Source organism: Eschrichtius robustus, chromosome 7 (assembly GCF_028021215.1).
Source record: "Eschrichtius robustus isolate mEscRob2 chromosome 7, mEscRob2.pri, whole genome shotgun sequence".
In the NCBI taxonomy this organism is placed as follows: Eukaryota; Metazoa; Chordata; class Mammalia; order Artiodactyla; family Eschrichtiidae; genus Eschrichtius; species Eschrichtius robustus.
Genome location: NC_090830.1, coordinates 92,095,253 through 92,107,966, shown reverse-complemented (window position 1 = coordinate 92,107,966; position 12,714 = coordinate 92,095,253). Strand labels below are relative to the sequence as shown.

The 12,714-nt window shown below is 41.7% G+C and overlaps 1 protein-coding gene across 11 annotated transcripts in view; it reads right to left on the bottom strand.

The window, feature by feature from the left end:
- Positions 1–12,714, bottom strand: part of WASHC2A (WASH complex subunit 2A) — a 56,240-nt gene that overhangs the window by 1,492 nt on the left and 42,034 nt on the right. For 5 of the 11 annotated variants that reach the window (XM_068548057.1, XM_068548065.1, XM_068548058.1 and 2 more), the window contains exons 22-30: positions 10,614–10,769; positions 8,724–8,906; positions 6,745–6,873; positions 6,536–6,616; positions 5,860–5,982; positions 4,816–4,878; positions 4,250–4,462; positions 1,910–2,527; positions 912–1,089 (exon numbers count right to left, since the gene is read on the bottom strand). In XM_068548057.1, the coding sequence (XP_068404158.1) occupies positions 912–1,089; positions 1,910–2,527; positions 4,250–4,462; positions 4,816–4,878; positions 5,860–5,982; positions 6,536–6,616; positions 6,745–6,873; positions 8,724–8,906; positions 10,614–10,769 (1,744 nt within the window). The remainder of the gene's footprint in view (positions 1–911; positions 1,090–1,909; positions 2,528–4,249; positions 4,463–4,815; positions 4,879–5,859; positions 5,983–6,535; positions 6,617–6,744; positions 6,874–8,723; positions 8,907–10,613; positions 10,770–12,714) is intronic. The other 6 variants (XM_068548061.1, XM_068548063.1, XM_068548064.1 and 3 more) reach the window with 3 other exon arrangements.

Genomic DNA, 12,714 nt, shown 5'->3' with positions numbered 1-12,714 from the left:
CATGTCTGAAAGGGGACACACCAAACTCTCATTAATAGTTACCTCTAGGGCTAGCTTTTTACTTTTTACATTTTACAAATAGTATTAATCTATTATAACATGTATTACATTTTTGTACTAAAGTCTCTTCTGTACCTTGTAGTGGGAAGCAGGTAGAGACAGAGCACACTTGCCTGGGGAGTCGAAAAAGTGTGGCTTTGCAGTACCAGCTTTCTCCCAGTTAACCCCAAGGTCCAGACTGGGAGAGAGGAGGTGGGGGAGTAGGAAGTGTATATGGCCTCAGCCCGAGTCCTGTGCACTAACACAGGACAGATCAGAAGCCCTACATTTTGGGTTACGGGGCATTTGGCTTGCCCGTTAATAAAGTAGACGTTATACTATAGAGAGAAAATGAACATGTTTACAAACACAGAAGATCTTTGGTGAGAGGTAAAGTCTGAGTTACAGCCTGCTTTCCTATACAGTCCTGCTCTCCTCCTGCACTGTCCCTTCATTCTCCGAACCACTAACGCTCACTCTCCAGCTAGAACTGCATCACACCCGAGGCAGCCACCTCAGCCTACTTCAGCATGTGGGGTAGTTTCTGATCCTCCTTTCATGACATCAGTGTTCAGATTTGTCATAGATGATTGGCAGGGGGCACACTAAGAAAAAAGCTAAATTATACTTGAAAGTCAAGCTCTGGGCTCCTTCAAACTCCTTGATATCCATCATAACAAAACATTGTTTCACCAAAATGACTAGGCCATTTACTTATCCACCCTCAGTCTATCTCAGAAGTATAATGCAAGTCAAAGGAAACACACTGGGGAACATTTTCCAGGGAAGGGTCAAGACAAAGGTAGCAGGAGAAATATCAAGTCGCTGAACAGTAATGACTCTCTCTGTCATGTATAGAAAACTAAACTTACCCATATCATCGTCAAATATAGACTTAGCTTCCACTTTCTTTTTGGACTTTTCTTTTGGTTTTACAGTTAGGTCAGCAAAGATATCAATGTTATCATCAAACAAGTTGGAGTCAAATGTTCTTTCCTTCTCTCTTGTTTTTTGTGAGGCTTTCATTGCTTCTGTAGCAAATATATCATCCTTGTAAGCCAAAAAACAAGCAAAACAATTTTAAATCAAGTTTTTACTTTACTACATACACTAATTTCAACAAGTTGTAGAAATGCAAACTGCCACAGGGCTCTGGAACAGCCATGCGAGCTGCCCCTCTATCTGGAATGTGCTGCTCCAGATCTCCGCCTGGCATGGTCCTTCTCTTTCTCCTAGTCCCAGCTAAAACTCGAGCCGTACAGAGAGCCCTTCTCTACCAGTCCTACCTGAAGGAGCACCTCCCACCCCAACCCATCGCTCTGCCCCACTGCCCTGGGTTGTTTTCTTTAAGGCCCTTAACATTACCTGAAAATGTTATTTATATGCGGCTCTGTCTATATCCAATTCCCCTCCCTGAGAGCTCTGGGGAGCAGAGCACTGGTCCTAGTTCACCTTGTGCTTCCACTTCCCAGATGCTCAATAAACATCTGCCCAAAGAGTGTCACTGAAGGCCTTACCACCTGCGTTAAATCATCAGCTCCAGCCAGGGCCTGTTTCCCCAAGAACCAGAGGTTAAACACTCAAGCTGTAGAGATGCTACTTTATCTATGCTGACTGCAGCAATAGCCAGATAAAAACTATAAAAACCAAGACTTGCATCAATGGTTATGGCCAGAAACAAAACAGAAAACCACTTCTGAATAAGTTTCAGAGTTATTAATAAGAGAACCTAATTATAATTACTAAGCAAGTAGACACAGGGCAGCAACCAAACAGGTTTAATGCAATCTATGGCTCAAATGACCCAATCAGGTATTTTCCTTAACAAAGAACCCCACACAAAAATGTATTGTTATGTCCTATTACCTACCTCAAAAATATCTTGTGCTTTTGAGATAACATCCTGCTGACTGTTGGATTTTGACTCATTCTTCTTGCCTTTCTGGTCTGTAAAGAGATCCTCCTCATCTTCCAGGAGAGGGAAAGGATTTGTTTTCTTTGCTGGTTTTGGTTTAACAGACTGAAAGAGATCATCATCACTGCCTGCCTCACTGAGAGCAGGAAACATGGGGCTTTTTTCTTTACTTCCCCCTGCCGGGTTGGCCAGGCTGTCTGCTGCCTTCACCTTGGCTTTTCTTCTCCCCGTGGACTGAGATGCAATGCCCTTGGAAAAGATATCTCCAGAATCAAAAAGGTCATCCTCAAGAGGTTGACCCAGAGATTTCACAAAGGGGTTTCTGTCTGTCCCAAGCACAGGACCACCTGCCCAAGTTGGAATGGCAGCTGCCACGGCCTCCTCAGAGCTGTCTTCTCCACCAGCTGCCCTGGGCTGTGGTTGATGACCATCTGGTGAAATGACGCCATCTGCCAATTGTGCAACAAATCCCCTGGGGATACTCATGTCCTCAGCCTCACTGGACTCCTGGGCAGCCAACTGCCGAGCTGCGCGTGTCTGTGGTCTGCGCTTTCCTCTCACTTTGACCCGGGTCTGCAATGGCAAAAACCACATGCTGACCTGATGGGTTTTTTAAAAGGTGCTCAAAACTAACATAGCAAATCATCAGCAACTCAAGATACTGTTAGGTTGTCAGGTTCCCCTCAATCGAGATATTATCTAAGACAGAAGAGGTTATTTCTTAAAGATTTCCAAAGGCGTTTAAGAGCTCCCAGTACTCTAAGACTCATTCTTAATCCTTCAGTGTCCCCCATTTTTGAGTCTTTTGAGGGCAATTTCTGTTCAATTTGATACAAAAGGCTTCATCTGCCACTGGAAGCCACACTGCTCGTGCCACACTGCCCTGTGTCCCACAGTGCTCCCTGGACCCTTCCTTCTCTGCCCTAAGTTTAAATGTGGGTATCTTTCAAAACGAGAAAGAATCAGGGGGATTCTAACAATAAGCTTTACTGGGGGCTAGCCTAAAATCAGGCTCCAGAAACAGGGAGATAAGATGATAAAGACAGAAAGGTAATCTCAGATGCTCTTTTCTTCAACAAACACTAAATCCAAATTTTAAATATATCACGTAAGAAAATGTGGCTTAGGAATCAGAACTTTCAATATAACCTCAAAATATGAGTCACTTATTAGCAATAATGCAGTATTTGTAATATTTTCCAACATATACCATCAAGTAGTTTTAAGAAGGCACAAGCTACTTCAGACAAAGTACTTAACTGCACTTTGGGCAAAGTACTTAACTGCACTTTGGGCAAAGTACTTAACTGTACTTTGGGCAACGTACTTAACTGTACTTTGGGCAACGTACTTAACTGTACTTTGCCTATGTCGAGGAAATTTCACGAATTATTTCAGGAACAATTTAAACTTAACAACAACAAAATAAGCTAACAGGAAAAAAAAGAAAGGAGGGATGTTTTATTCTTCATAAGTAAAACAGGTTTGGAAACACTGGAAATGAGTGTATTTGCAGGGTCATCCTCAGTACTGTTGATTACTCAGATAACAGCTAAGGTTTTTTTAGAGAAGGAAGACTGGATAGACGAAAAGAGAACCAATTGAAATAAAAGTAAAACCTCAAAGAGTTCATGGTCCATCCAGCACAAGTCCACAGTCCTATGGAACAGTGTGACAGGACCATAATTGTCACGGGATCTCAGAGAGGGAGCCCAGGACAGGGGCAGGAGGGGAAATGTCACAGAAACTGTGAAGTTTGTGCAGAGCTGTCGATGAGGAAGAGCATTCCTGACAGAGGAAGTGGCACGAGCTGACGGCAGCAGCACGCTGGGGCATGTGTGTTTGGGGAATGGTTCCTGGTGACTGGACTTAGGCTGACAGTGTGGGGTGACTGGTGGGAAAGCTGGAAGCTTCGGTTAGCACAGACTGTAAATGGCTTTAATACCAAACCAAGGAGCTTGAACGTCCTCCTTTGAGCAGTAAGGAGACGGCAGAGGAAGCAAACAGTAAGGACATGATCTGCTCAGTGTTTAGAAGGCCTCCGGGTGGCAGCCAGGAGCTAGTGAGCTAGCTACTGGGCAGAATGTAAATGTAACAAAGGCAGGCAGTGGAAGAGTGGACACAGAACTAGGGAGGTGGAAGGAGGGCGGAGAGGCTCAAGGAAAGATGAGGCGCCTCCTTCAAATGAGGAATCGGGGTCAGCCTATCGTGTGCAACTGATGAACTCGGAAGAAACATACAAACTCTTCTGGTTTTAAAAAAAAGCAGGCAAGCAAGCAAAGGTGGTTTCATCACCTTGTTCGCACTGTGTAAGGTGTCTGCCTGAGCTGGAAGGTCAAAACTCACGCCGGCCTCCCCACTCCCGGGAAGAGTGGGCACACTTTCCAGACTGTGGATTCTCCCAGGTTCAGACGAAGGAACACCCAATTCTGGCAAAACCGACTTCATTCCAGAGATCTGGGGAGCCGCTGTAGGCAGCAAGGCTGCTGGGTTAATTGCTAAATTTGCCTAAAGAAGAAAAATGAAACTTACTCTGTATGTTTTCTTAAACACAACAGTCTACTCTTATTACTGTGACACATGACGAAAGACTCGGTGTACGTAATATATAATACGAGAGGAGAAAGAGAAAGGCAGGGAAGTCTCCTGATCTAGTCTTAGAATTAAAACAGAGGGCTATACCCCTGTGCCCACCACAGGACCAAAGAAGAGATGTTACAGACGCAGCACACAGGAAGCAACAACCAGAGGGTGGGGAAGAGATGAGAAAATGCCTGGCAACAGCTGACAAAAGGAAAACCCAAGAAAGTTTACAGATGCCACAAGGCAGGCAATGAAGGTTCCAGACACGTTATAATTACTTGAATTTTCCAGATCCGAGGGGATGGCTCTTTGGTTTTAAATGGAGCGGGACCTGGTGAGTCCTGTGTGAAATTACATTCAGTTAAAAATCCATTGAGGAAATAGAAAAGTGTCTCTTGGATTACACATATGCCTGAAAATAAATCTGTGATGGAACAAAGCTGTTGGTTTCTATAATTCTATAATGGGAAAGGCATTCAAATCTCTCCTGGGGCCTCAAAACATTTCACTAACGTTACTTCATTTGTGCTTCCTTATCCGTTGTGTAAGTGGAAGGCTGTAAGACCACACATGGAGGAAAGGGAGACAAAGATCATGAATAAGATTCATAAGAATTATAGTGTATCAGAGCCCCAAAACTGGACCAGCTGGAAACATTACCATACTGGTTACCTCACACAGCAAATATTACAGAGCACACAGAAATTCACCCAAGCCTAATGCACTAGTTCTAGAAGGAAAAGAAGCTGAGACTTGAGTCGCTGGAGATGTGCGAGTCCTAGTGCCTCATTTTCACAGCTCAGAACACTGAGGCCTCAATGAGACATCCGGGAACAGCTGTAAGCCAGGACCAGAACTCACTGTCTAGCCCTGCTCTGCCCTCAGGAGGAGCGCCACAGAGAAGACTGCTGAGGATGGAGGCCTAATAGCAATGATCTCAGAAGACATAACACAGAGAGGGAATCAAGAAAGTAGATATAATTCATATTTAATTCTAATGGAACCCTACTCCAAGGTAGCCCAAAGGGAGAAATGGAGTTCTAGTGGGAAGATCTTCATCCTGCCTTAACTCTATCTTGGAATCGAATTTGCAGGTACTCCAAAAGTAATAATGGTAAGTATAGATTCATGGAACCAGTGCGGAGTGAGGAGAGGAGAAATGAGCAGGGGTTAAAAAAAAAAGTAAACAAAGGGAGGTAGTCCTAGTTGCTATTTCCTCCTTAATTAAGAGAACTCTGAATGACCCCAGGTCTGCATGATGCAATTAAACTATACTACAATGCAAACAAGAGCTGAAAGTCCTTAAAGAGATCAGTTCTAACCTGAGGTGTTTCCGATTTCCATTTGCCTTTTTCTTTGATACCTGGAGTGGATTCAGGATGTTTCTGATTCTTGAAAGAGGAAACAGAGTGGTCTTTTTTCACTACCTTCTTCTTTTCTGGGATCTTCAAAAGCAAAGAATACCCAAAGTCTGTCAAGTATCTTAGAAATTTTAAGGAAAAGTCATAATGCAAAAAGAGAAAATAGCTTCTGACTTTTAAAAGTCATTTCACAAATGAGGGTTGAACAAACAAATTTAAAGGCAGCATTTCAGAAATAGAGTTCTAAAGACCAGGCGTCCTCTCAGTGATAAAGAGAAAATAGAGAGTACTTAAAAATCTACTGGGGAAGGGAGGGAAATGACACACATGGCCTAACGCTCAGATTTATAGCTTTGCACCTGAAAGGCATGAATATTTTGTCACCATAACATATGTACCGGTCTTTCAATGAACAACTTAAAAATCAAACAGGTTTGTAATACGGTAAGGGAGCCTGGGTTAGTTAATGGTTTAACGTTAGGAAACATAAGATGGAGACAACCTGAACACCGTCATGAGCACATTATTTGCTGTTCATTTACTAGTGAGCATTTTCCTTAGTCACATAAGGGGACATTCATTTCCTTTCCCAGAAGCCTTCCCACACACCACAGTATTGAGAACAAAAGTCTGATACCAAAGGATGCGACCTGGCAGAGCTGAAAAGATCATCATCTTCATCATCCCCAAACAGGCTCCCAACACTTGGCTCTAACAACTAGAATAGAAAAAACTTAAATTCAATATCCAAAACAAAAACAATTTACAAAGAGAGTCAGGTGAGCTACAGAGACAATATTTAACATAATAACAAAGCTATGACATGGAGAACCATTTGGAACTGACCCTGGTTTTTTTGGTGCCGGAGAAAAGGTCAACGTCTGGGTCATTGTCCTTCTGAAGCTTGCGACTAAAAAGGAGCTCTTCATCCTGAAAGACACCTGTGCTCTTGGGGCGGGCATTAGGATCAGGACTCTAGGAAAAAGAGGGAAGATCATGTATTTTATAGACTCCTAGGGTTTCACCTCAAGGAAATAATACACAGCTACAAAGACGAAACAACAAAGATATTCCTTGTGGCTCTGTTTACAGTGGCTAAAGGTTGGACACAGCCTGAGTGCCCATCAGAAGGGGAATGACACAGTCACATAATGGAATACTTTGGAGATACTAAAAACAGTGGAGGATATATTTACAAAAACAGATAACATATATATAATCTGGAAAGATCATCTTTCAACCTTTGTGTAGCATCTGAATCTGAACTGTTTAAAAAACAATCCTTAGTTCCATACTGAGAAACATTTTAGGGGTGAAAACACATAAAGTTAAACAAGTTCTCTCCATCTCATGCCCAAAGGGAAGAATGAGACAGCAGCTGACTTAATACCAGAAACTACACAGAGTGGTCAAGCACGTATCCCTAACTTCCACTTACCAGCATCCTAGGCCAAAGAGCTGGCACAGGTGTGATCAGCCAACCTTCCCCTATGCCCATCCACCTTCCACCCCACTACCTTCAGATTCCAAACAAGTTCTTTCTGTTTGCTAGGGTATCTGACATTTGAAAGTTACTATCACATTACTTGGTTTGATACTATAATGCCCCAGACTTGACATTATAAAATTCTTCCCTTTCTTTAGTATCACAACCACAGACAGAAACAAACAAAAAAACTCACTTCTGACAAAATGTGTCACATTAAAAATTAACTAATAATTATTATTGATTACACATAAAAATTAGTGTAACATAGCAACTAAGGTTCAAAGTTTTACAGTCGTGAAAATCATATATACAAAATCAAACACAGTAAGAGACTGGAAGAAAATACAGCAAATTATTCATATTCACTGTGTGTAGCTCTCCTTTATAAACGGGGCTATCCTACTGGTATAATAAGAAAATTCATAAAACATTTGTTGTAAATATCAACATGGACTATATCCTCAGTTTGATTTACAAAAAATTATTGGCAATCTATGGCCCATCGCCTGTTTTCTCTTTTTGTAATACTTCTATTGAGATAAAATTCACCTATTTAAAGTGTGTAATTCAATGGTTTATAATATACACACAGAGCTGTGCAAATACCACCACAATCTAAATTTAGAACATTCTCATCATCCCATAAAGAACCTCCAAACCTACTGGCAGTCACTCTCCATTCCTGTCCACCCCTTTCCCCAGACCCAGGCAACCACTGATCTACTTTCTATCTCTATGGATTTGCCTATTCAAGACATTTCAAATAAATGAATTCATACATAATGTGTTTGTCACTAGCTTCTTTCATTCAGCATGTTTTCAAGGTTCATCTATGTTGTACCATGTATCAGTAATTCATCTTTTTATTGCCAAATAATATTCCATTGTATAGCTAAAACACATTGTGTTTATCCATTCATCAGCTGATAGACATTTGAGTTATTTCCATCTTTTGGCTATTATAAATAATACCTGTTGGGAACATTACATTCAAGTTTTTGTGTGAACTTATGTTTTAATTTCTCTTGGTTATATACCTAGGAGTGGAATTGCTAGGTCATGTGGTAACTCTTAATTTAAGAATCTGAGGAAGCACCAAATTGATTTCTGAAGTGGCAGCACCATTTTACATTTCTAACAGCAGTGAATGAGGGCTCCAGTTTCTCTACATCCTCACCGACACTTGGCCATTATCAAAAAAGTCAACAAGTGATGGTAAGAATGTGAAGAAGCTGGAACCCTCCATTCTTCAGCAACTCACATCACAGGACTGACACTGTGAAATGAGATTCTTTTATCCTTCTAAAGATTTGAAACTTTACAGCTTTTTGCTTACCTTTCCTACTTCTTTCTTCAGAGCTTGGAAGCTGTTTTGATCTTCTGTTTTATCCTCTTCCTCATCAAATAAGCTAAGAACAGTTTTGGTTCTAGTTTTAGTTCCTCTGTCCAATGGGGATGATGCAGAAAACAAATCAGAATGCTTGGCTGCTTCCTGAGTAGATACATTCAGAGATCCTTCCTGAAAAGGGAAATAGTAAGGAAAAAAAATGAGTAACACCTGGAAACAAAAATTCTATTGTGGGGCCTCCCAAGCTCCTCATTAATTCAGTAACTGTCACACCTGCATGTTTCAGGGCATGACAGCTAATCACACCTACTCCCAGGTAACAAAACACTCAGGCCAATTCTTGATCGGCCACTCCAATGGAGAGTCTAGTACAGATAATTCATAATCAAAGATGATTTTTTCCCATCAGTTTAAAGCCTATATTTATAACTCCTTCCAACCAAGATACATACATATCAGTTATCACCCTGAGCCACATAGGTTGCTCATGAGCTATAAATAACTTCGAAGTCACAGGTATGACACAAATGCCAATCACTGGAAACGGATCATATATTTCCTAGTATTTAACTAACACATAACTCCAAGGGAGAGGCCTAATTGACAGAATTGGACACAACTTGTAGAAGGTTTATACTGTATTATGCAATTAGAAGAATCTCTAAAATAATCATAAAATGCAGCGTTTATTCATTCAACAAGCACCACCTTTCAGGCAAGATACCATTGACTGTAAGAATCACTGTTCCTGTATGAACTACCAAGAAAAAAAAAAAACAACTCCCAATTAAACATGCCATCGATTGTGAGGTGCATCCTAATTTCAAAGTGGTTAAACTATAAAGGAAATATATACTTCTTTAAAGAAAATATGTAATTTTGAAAGTGCCTACTATGTGCGAGGTAATAAGCTAAGCACCACAGATGCAATGGAGAGCAAAACGAACATGGCCCCAATCCTCAAAAAGCTTATCCTCAAGCAAGGGAGACAGCAGTACAACAAGCAGCTAGAGTTCAAGGGGAAAATGGGCTACAGCAACACAGAAAAGGTCCACGTCGACAGGAAGAGAATGTCACACAGTGATTCAGGTATAGGTAAAATGTTTGCATCACTGTAGCCCCAAGAAGCCTCGACAGGAAAAGTATAAGCAACATTCTTCACATAGGCCCTAGAAGAGACAGTAAACCTAGATAGCTGAACACACACAAGTACGAGAGTATGAGAAAAGTTAGAAAAAAAGAAAAAGTAGACAGAGACTGAAAGAACTGCTGATTCCCAGATGCAGCCAGCAGCCTTATCCACAGGCCTCCTGCAGGAGAGGACAGCCCGCCCAGGAGAAGAAAGCTAATACTTTAGAAGAAAGCCAAATTTCACTTCACTCTGTAATTCACAGCCAACATCAACTAAATGTAAAAGATTGGTAAACTAAAATCTTCTTAAAGCTGTCATTGTAATTTAAGTACAGGTGGGATTAGAAGAGAGCAAGGGGAAACAGACTACGGAGAAGAGAGCCGGTCAGAAAGAACAGACGTGCAGAGGGAAAACCGAAAGGAAAAATGAGATGAGACAGAGAAAGGCAAAATGGACACTGACACAATGACCATAATAATGTAAAATGGGGAAAAATGCACATCATTGTGTGCGCACATATGCCTAGAAAAGAGACGGAGAGGCAAGAGCAATGTTGAAGGTCTCCCTGAATGGCAGGATCACAGATTTTCTTCTTCATACTTTTCAGTGTTTTCAAAATTTTCAACAAACGAGCCGTTTGTTTTCTGTGGTAGAAAAATGTAAGGGTATGTGTGTGCGTGTGTGGGTTTTACAAGAACACGTGAGAGACAAAAATAGCAGATTATACAAGAAAAAAAAAAGTCCACCTTTCCTGACTCCTCAGCCACGCTAGTTCTCCCAAATTCTGACGACTCCTTGGCGCTCTCAGCCTTCTTAGCCACCGGTTTCACTCCCAACCGTGCCTCCTTCTCCTCTTCATCACTGAACAGCAGAGGTGGTACGTCAGGGACAGTCTCTTTTTTCTATCAGAAGAAGAAGAAATGACATCCTCAAAAACAAACAAACAAACAAACAAACAAAACATGTGCCTGACGAGCATGGCAATGTATAGAACAAGCCAGAAGCACAGTCCTCTTTAAGGCATTAGCTAAACTTCGGGGTCGGGAGAGACAGGACAGGACAGTGAAGGGGGCACAGACAGGGAGAAGCAATACCACCACCACCTCAGACTTGCAGACAGTTTCTGCCCCCACAAGGTCTGCACCTGTCTCCCTGCATCTGTTAACTCCTTGTGTGCGCCATGGCTTAGATCCTAACCTCTGCCACCCAATCATTAGTCTCGCCTCTCTGCCTCCCTCCCCTTACCTTTCAGCTGTATGACATCATCCAGAGCTGTCTTGCTCAAATAAAACACCCACCACATTACTTCATCTCCCACCCCAAACCTGCGCTGTGTGCATTAAGCAAATGCTAAACATGACAATCAACTGGCCCCTCTTTATGACCCTCATCCATCTGCACCTCATCAATCCTCACTATTCCTTAAACCTATTGTAAACTTCCACACTTCCATGCTTGATCTGCACTGTTTGGAGAAACAAATCCTCCTCATCTTTCAAGCAAGGCCCAGCTCAGATGTCACCCACGAATGTTTTCCTGTTCTCTTCTGTAAGTATCAGGTGCTTCGCTGATAAGAATATTTATGTCTATACCCAGCCCTTACTATACTTCCCTCCTAATTTACATTAATAGCTATCGTACATCTCTTTGTCCACTCATTTGAAAGGATCATGCAGTATACTTCCACAGCCAGTCACGGTGTTTTATATGAAGCAGGTGCTCAGCACAAGTTTGTGAGCACTTTGCCCCATCTCTCATCTGTTCCTTACCTGGGAGGCAGGGATTTCAGAGATTAGGAAACTGAGGTCACGTGACTTGCCCAGAGTTATTGGCATCCTTGAGGCAAGTGACTTATCAAAAATGCTTGAGAGTGGGCTTCCCTGGTGGCACAGTGGTTAAGAATCTGCCTGCCAATGCAGGGGACGCAGGTTCGTGCCCTGGTCTGGGAAGATCCCACATGCCGCGGAGCGACTGGGCCCGTGAGCCACAACTACTGAGCCTGCGTGTCTGGAGCCTGTGCTCCGCAACGGGAGAGGCCGCGATAGTGAGAGGCCCACGCACCGCAATGAAGAGTGGCCCCCACTCGCCGCAACTAGAGAAAGCCCTCGCACAGAAACGAAGACCCAACACAGCCAAAAATAAATTAATTAATTAATTAAAATAAATTTTAAAAAAAATGCTTGAGAGAAAAGCAGTAACTCTATCCTACTAACTAGACTAGATAATATGAGGAAGTAAGCTTTGAAGCAGTATCTAAATCGAGTTAGGTAGACAAGTTTGGGAAACTAATAAAGAAGAACATGACTGACTATGATAGAAAAAACTATGAATAAATAAGAAGAATAAGGTAAGCAAATTTTTAGTTATTGTTAGAAAGCGGTCCTTAAAGTGCATCATCATTAGAACTTGAAATAAAAGACTGGAAACCCACAAAAGAGTTTCAGAAGAAATAAAGCGAAACCAAAGTGATCAAAGGAAAAAATTTTTGTGGGATGTGCTGGACTCACTGAAAACTATATGTAATGTCGATGCAAGTGGACCAAGGTAAAAAACGAGACTGATGTACGGTGGACCAAATTCTCCCTTCATATAACTATGGTCCTTAAACCAAGGAAAATGCCACCCAAACTACTGATTTTAAATCTTCCTGAAGATAAGCTGACTCTTCATCTTCATTCTGAAATTAATTTTCTTGATAGGTTTACAGTTGAGTTGCATTTAACTTACTTTAAAATATTCTAGGATCTCTAAACAAAAAATATATTTTATATGTTGCCTAAAGGTGATCAAATTTCACAAATGGTAAAACTCAGGTGTGCAGGCTGTTCTGCTAATTAAGAGGCATAT